The sequence below is a fragment of the Danio aesculapii genome, chromosome 25 (assembly GCF_903798145.1).
Source record: "Danio aesculapii chromosome 25, fDanAes4.1, whole genome shotgun sequence".
Taxonomy (NCBI): domain Eukaryota; kingdom Metazoa; phylum Chordata; class Actinopteri; order Cypriniformes; family Danionidae; genus Danio; species Danio aesculapii.
In genome coordinates, this window is record NC_079459.1 from 34,372,788 (window position 1) to 34,380,287 (window position 7,500).

Genomic DNA, 7,500 nt, shown 5'->3' on the forward strand with positions numbered 1-7,500 from the left:
AGGGGTTCAGGTGATCTCGGAAGAGATTAGGGTTGTCATGATAGTGGAATTCGGTAACATTCAGTACTGAAATTATAAAAAACGTCCATTTCCTGCTGAGATTTGAGCGCTGTTGAGCTCGTTCTTAAACAGCGCTGATTTGCCATTGTGTACAACTGCTCAACAAAATGACTGTGATTGGCCGTGAAGGTTCACTGAACTCATCACTGTTTACTAAGTGTAACCACAGATCCAGGGACACTGGAGCATTTTAAAACCGTGATTCAGCAGCGGATCGCTCGAATGTCAGCTTAAAGACAAACCAGCTGATTGACGTGACTTTGAAATGCTCCAGTGACCCTGTATCTCTGGTTACACTCTGAACTGATGATCCTCACGGCCAATCACAGTCATTTTGTTGGGCATTTGAACACAATGACAAATCAGCGCTGTTTGAGAATGAGCTCAACAGCGCTCAAACGTTAGCGGGAAATGGACGTTTTTAAAATTTCAGTATCGATTAGTACCGAATTCCAGTATCGTGACAACCCTAGAAAAGATGGGGTTTTAGTTGTGGTTTGAATGATAGCAGTGAATCTGCAGTCCGTGTGGGAATGGGAAGATTATTCCACCAGTGAGGAACAGTGAATGAAAAGGTTTTGGAAAGTGACTTATAGCCTCTCTGTGATGATACCACAAGGTGGCGCTCATAGAATAATTGATTACAGTTAAATGACTATAAATACAATGCATATTATTTCCATCATGGCTGTTAAACTTTACGTTGGGTATGCATTACTTTCTAATAATTCTATGCATTATTCCACCTACACTATAGTTCTCACAGCTAAAGTCACTGTTGAGATGTTGTATTTGAGACTTTATTTGTCAGGTTTTTGCCCTCAAACTGCTCCTATGTGCAGCACTAGTTGCTTCCACATCTCATCCAGAGCCTTCAGTTGTGTTTTGAGGTGATTTTTGACTGTTGTAGATGTGAAATAACTGATATCATTCAGCGCAGTGATATGGAGCTGTAATCCGCCGGAATGACTTTAGCTGTGCTTTTATCTGAAAATAATGGAACTTCTTAGAATGCTCATCAGCCAATCAGAATCAAGCATTCAACAGACCCATAGTATAAGAAAGATCTTTACGTTGGCAGAATTTTGTAAGAAAAATGGTTGATAACTACAAATTAAAACAGTGATATTTACCAGAATGGTTTGGTCTATTTGAAAAAAATAAAATAAAAAACATAGTAACTTTTATAAAATTGTGCCAGCATGCTTTGTGAATTGTGTTAGAAATTAGAATGAATCCTTTAGAATATGTTTGGAAAAAGTAAAGTTTTCAGGAAATTAAAAAAGGCAATAAAAAAATCATCTAAAATATATAAATAATGAGGATTTGTTGTGTGATTTGAGACATACTCCACAGCGCTCTTGTAGACGTCAATGGCTTTCTCAGTGTCCCCTTGCAGTAAGTGTATTTTCCCCAGCATCATGTAGGTCAGATCGTGTTTATTCAGCTGTAATGCCAAGTTTAACTGCTCTTCTGCCTGCAGACACAGAGAGAACAGAAACTCAGCTGAAGATGTGTGAAAACAAGATAAGACGGTTCAAAAAAGTGTGTAACCCAATATGAACAGACAGAATCACAATTTTTAGACTGGATGAACCTACACTCCTGAAGTCTTTGGTGTAGATATAGCAAATGCCCAGATTATGGCTGATCTCCTGTGGGTAAAAATAATTAATTCAGTGCTTTACATGCATCTTATTTGTATATATAATAAAATATGATCATGCCTTGATTTTTTACGATTTAATTAGGACAGTAAGGTCTGACTTTGCTTAGACAAAAGTCACTGAACATTCAATAATGTCCAGTGTAGAATATGTGGTCATGCTGCAGTGGAACAGAATGAATATTGTGTCTGACTCCATCATGAGCTAAGAGGACTGCATCCATACATCGAAGTCATCTGGAATGGCAAAGAAAGCGTTCTTGCAGGACTCCCAGAGTTCATCAAGAGTCTTTGTGTTCATCTTTAATGCCTCTTCATCTTACCCCAAACATGCTCAATAATGTTCATGTCTGGTGACTGGGCTGGCCAATCCTGGAGCGCCTTGACCTTCTTTGCTTTTAGATGAGATGGAGCGTTATCCTGCTGAAGAATTTGCCCTCTCCTGTGGTTTGTAATGTAATGGGCAGCACAAATGTCTTGATACCTCAGGCTGTTGATGTTGATCATCCACTCTGCAGATCTCTTGCACGCCCCCATACTGAATGTAACCCCAAACCATGATTTTTCCTTCACCAAACTTGACTGATTTCTGTGAGAATATTGGGTCCATGCTGGTTCCAGTAGGTCTTCTGCAGTATTTGTGATGATTGGGATGCAGTTGATGATTCCTCAGAAAAATCCACCTTCTGCCACTTTTACAAATGATCAACTAGATGTCAAGTTATTATTTGTTGCCCTTACAACGGGGATCCACGATAAGGCATATTTATAGTGCATACATTGATTAAGTAACTTTACAAATGATTACTGAAAGATTTTATTAATTTACTCATTAATTCAATTTAAAAAGAGTATAATTAAATGTATGAGTAATTAAAATGAATGGCTGAAGCTTCATGCTTTAAAAAAACTTATTTAAAATGTAAAATTTAAAGAAAATACCAAAATATAATAATAAATAAAATGTAAAATGCAAATTTTAACTTCTAATTTGAATTTTTTTGCAAATACATAAAAAAAAGATTAAAACCTAGCCCCCATGCCCCTAACTTAATTTAAATAGATTAATAAGTAAATATCCTTAACTTCAACTTAAATAAATGGATAATTTCCGGTCAAAATAATAGTCTGGAACAACATACGGTTAATGAAATAATGAAAGCATCCTCATTTTTTAGGTGAATTAAAACTTATCTAATCAAAAATGTACTTACCCAGTCTTTCTGATTGAGACGTGCAGCTTCATTATAAACCTCAATGGCGGCTTTGTGCTTCCCTAACAGGAAACTAAACAAGTCATAATATCACACATTTCTTCATAAACTTGAGGTTTAAACAGACACATTTATATATATTTATATACAGATTTAAAAGTGATTTTAAATGGCATGTGTATTTGTGTGTGTCTACTGGTTTTGGTGGTTTAGAAAGTATACAAGTTTTATAATGACATGGGTATAATAATTAATAACTCCTTACATTTATATAGCACTTTTCTGGACACTCAAAGTGCTTTACACATTTTGGGAATCTCCTCATCCACCACCAGTGTGCAGCATCCACCTGAATGACGTGACGGCAGCCATATTGCACCAGACTGCACACCACACACCAGCTGATTGGTGGAGAGCAAACAGAGTGATGAAGCCAATTATGATATGAGGGTGGTTAGGAGGCCATGACGGACAGAGGCCAGTGGGCAAATTTGGCCAGGATGCCTGGGTTAAAAACCCCTACTCTTTGGGTATGACATAGTTGTACTCTGTAGTTTATGAGGACATGCCTGATGTCCTTGTAATTCAAAATGCTTTTAAAAACATACATTATGGGGTCATTTGACATTCAACTTTTGCCAGAGGTTTGGTGTGAGGGTTGGGTTATGGCAGTGTTTCCCAACCCTGTTCCTGAAGGCACACCAACAGTCCACATTTTCAACCTCTCCCTAATCAAACACACCTGAATCAACTCATCATGACATCAGAAGAGACTCCAACACCTAAAGTTAATGGGTCAGAAAAGGGAGACATCCAAAATATGTACTGTTGGTGTGCCTCCAGGAACAGGGTTGGGAAACACTGGGTTATGGGATAGGGGTGGGGTAAGACCATATAATAAGCCATTTTTACTGTATGAAATGCATTACGCCTAAGTAGAGTCCCTATAAACCACCAATACCAATGTGTGTGTATGTGTGTGCCATCATCATCATCATATATTTTTAATTAATGCCATGTCAGCAACAACGGCTATTTTCATGATGTGTGTATGTGTGTGTGAGTATTTAACTGGTGCTTACAGCGATCGGGCCACTTGTTTGAGGTTGTCTGAGCTTTTGGGGTTAATGATGGCACAACTCTGAAACAACTCCAGAGACTCCTGAATCTTCCCTTCTAACCGCATGATCAGAGCTGCAAACACACCACAAAGTCATTCACCACAAGAAACTGGTACACAGCAACTATGTTTGGAAAAAAAACACTACTGAAATGCATACTACAGTTTAAAACTAGTATATAAAACCATATGCAATTACTCAACATGTTACTTCAATTTATTGCATGTTTAATTTGGTTATCATCACCAAGAAAAAACATTATTTAACCAAATCAAATAAGAAAGCTAAAATACAAAATAAGTATAAATGGAAGAACATATTATGAAACTACATATGATATAAATAATAATATATAAATTATATATAATTATTAGTGATATGTAGTCATCTATTTTTGTGTTAAAATAAATAGGTTTTTACAGCTCAAATAATATGAGAATATTGCTCAGAAAGAATATAGTAGAACAGGACACATTCCACCATGCATGCAAAATTCAATTCAATTCAATTCACCTTTAATTGTATAGCGCTTTTACAATGTAGATTGTGTCAAAGCAGCTTCATATAGAAGATTATAGTAAATTGAAACAGTGTCCGTCCAGTTTTCAGTGTTTAAGTTCAGTTTAGCTCAGTTTAGTGTGGTTTATTAATCACTACTGCAAAAAAGCAGCATTACACTTTTATACAGGAACACTGACAATATCCAAGTGGTTTATTGTTTTATTTTACACTCACCTTGCACATACACAGCATATTCACACATGCCTTGAGTTTCATGTAGCTGTTCTTTAATAATGGCCTGAAACCAGAAGAAACAAAACATCTATTATTATTATTATTAATATTATTATTATGAGTAATCTACAGAAGTTCCACCCTATTTGTTGGATTTTCTGTTTACCTTGCAGGTCTCATAATCTTTGCGGATATAATGCAGATGTATAAGCCAGTTTCTCCTCTCCAGGATTGGAAGCTCAGGAGCTGCAGATAAATATATAGTTTATATATATATATATATATATATATATATATATATATATATATATATATATATATATATATATATATATATATATATATATATATATATATATATATATATATATATATACATATATACACACACATACTTTATTTACAAGATTTATATATGGACATATAATAATAGAGTGGTGCACAACAGAGTCTCTTAAATCACACTAACTCTGGATGAACTATGAATATTTTTATAAGTGATCTTAATGTTCAATTTTGTTTGTATGGAAGCTTTTTCCATAGATGGATGGATGAATGAATACAAAAATAGATGGATGGATGGATGAATGCATGGATGAATGGACAAACAAATAAATGGATGGAAGGATGTACATAAACAAATAGATGGATGGATGGATGGATGGATGGATTGATGTACATAAAAAAATGGATGGATGGATCGACAAACAGATGGATGGATGAATGTACAAAATCAAATAGATGTATAGATGGATGGATGGATGGATGGATGGATGGATGGATGAATGGATGAATGGACAAACAAAAGAATGGATGGATGAGTGGACAAACAAATGGATGGATGGATGGATGGATGGATGGATGGATGGATGGATGGACGAACAGGCATAAACAAATGGATGGATAGATGAATGGACAAATGGATGGATGAACAAAAAAATGGATGGATGTACATAAACAAATAGATGGATGGATGGATTAATGTACATGGATGGATGGATGGATGGATGGACAAACAAATGGATGGATGAATGTACATGATTAAATAGATGGATGGATGGATGGATGGATGGATGGATGGATGGATGGATGGATGATGGATGGATTGATGGATGGATGGATGGACAAAAAGATGGATGGTTGGATGGATGGATGGATGGATGGATGGATGGATGGATGATGGATGGATTGATGGATGGATGGATGGACAAAAAGATGGATGGTTGGATGGATGGACAAACAAATTGATGGATGAATGTACATGATTAAATAGATGGATGGATGGATGGATGGATGGATGGATGGACAAACAAAAAGATGGATGGTTGGATGGATGGACAAACAAATGGATGGATGAATGGTGGACATAAATAAATAGATGGATAAAAGGACAAACAAATATATAGATAGACAGATGGATGGATAGACAAACGGATAGATAGATAGATAGATAGATAGATAGATAGATAGATAGATAGATAGATAGATAGATAGATAGATAGATAGATAGATAGATAGATAGATAGATAGATAGATAGATAGATAGATAGATAAGTAGATGAGTAGATGAGTAGATGAGTAGATGGATGGATGGATGGATGGATGGATAGATAGATGGATGGATGGATGCATAGATGGATAGACAAACAGATAGATGTACAAATTGATGGATGGATTGATAGATAGACAAACAGATGGATGGATGAATGGATGGATGGATGAATGGATGGATGGATGGACAGATAGATCGATGGATGGATAGATAGACAGACGGATGGATAGACAAAAACAGATGGATGGATAAACAAAGACATGGATGGACGGACAGACAGACAGAAAGGACTATTCTGAGACAAAAAATAAAACAAAATATGAAAAATGTATATAAAATAATAGTTTTTCTTAATAACAATAAAAACAGACTCAAGAGTTTTCATATCTAATGCAAGGACGCTCAAACATTTTAAAGTGTGACATAACTGTGTTTTAAAAGAACTGAATAAAACAAGTTTTTTAGGTCAGGGATTAAAGAGATGAGCCTAATTCAGAATAAAAGCTGTTTGATCTCGTGTAGGACGCTAACTCTAATCGTGCAAATGCAAAAATCAAAGGCTGCACTTGAAAATCTGCAGAAAATCTTCTATTTTGGAAACAGGGCAGGCGGGATTGCAGCGAGAGCCGCAGCGGGCTCCTCTCGCTGTGGGAGGCCCCGTCCTGAATCCAGCGGGCCCCAGAACAAAAACAACCCATATGCTGTTACATGAAGCGTCTGCATCTTTCTACTCTTGCTTACAAGCCCCCTGGCAAAATCTCATCCCAATCCGTTCTATTCCTGGACAGACTTTTCCCTCTGAGCCATAATCCTCTTGACTGAGAAAACGAGGGAAATATAGGCAAACAGCGCCACCCAGAGGACGAACAGATGAGAGGCTTACAAAACTAGTGATGGCTCCGTTTTCTTGTGCATTAATCTCTAATATTAAAATGATTTATTGGTCGTTTATTGATCGATTCTGACCTTTCTTCAGACGGGGTTTCTTGAGCTCGGTGGCCACCGGCAGCTGAACATCCTAAACACAGAAAATAAAGTTAAAACATACCAATACAGTCATGTGTGCTGAAAATCAGACGTTAGCATTTATATTCATACACATTCATAAAGTTTTCTTCTTTAATTCAGATTTTTCCATTGTATATATTTATT

General features: G+C 36.3%; 1 protein-coding gene across 1 annotated transcript in view; it reads right to left on the minus strand.

Moving 5' to 3' along the window:
- The window catches only part of bbs4 (Bardet-Biedl syndrome 4), a 28,444-nt gene that overhangs the window by 18,532 nt on the left and 2,412 nt on the right, over positions 1-7,500 (minus strand). The window contains exons 2-8 of the mRNA XM_056452030.1: positions 7,315-7,366; positions 4,963-5,042; positions 4,797-4,860; positions 4,023-4,134; positions 2,941-3,013; positions 1,662-1,715; positions 1,410-1,537 (exon numbers count right to left, since the gene is read on the minus strand). Of these exons, the coding sequence (XP_056308005.1) occupies positions 1,410-1,537; positions 1,662-1,715; positions 2,941-3,013; positions 4,023-4,134; positions 4,797-4,860; positions 4,963-5,042; positions 7,315-7,366 (563 nt within the window). The remainder of the gene's footprint in view (positions 1-1,409; positions 1,538-1,661; positions 1,716-2,940; positions 3,014-4,022; positions 4,135-4,796; positions 4,861-4,962; positions 5,043-7,314; positions 7,367-7,500) is intronic.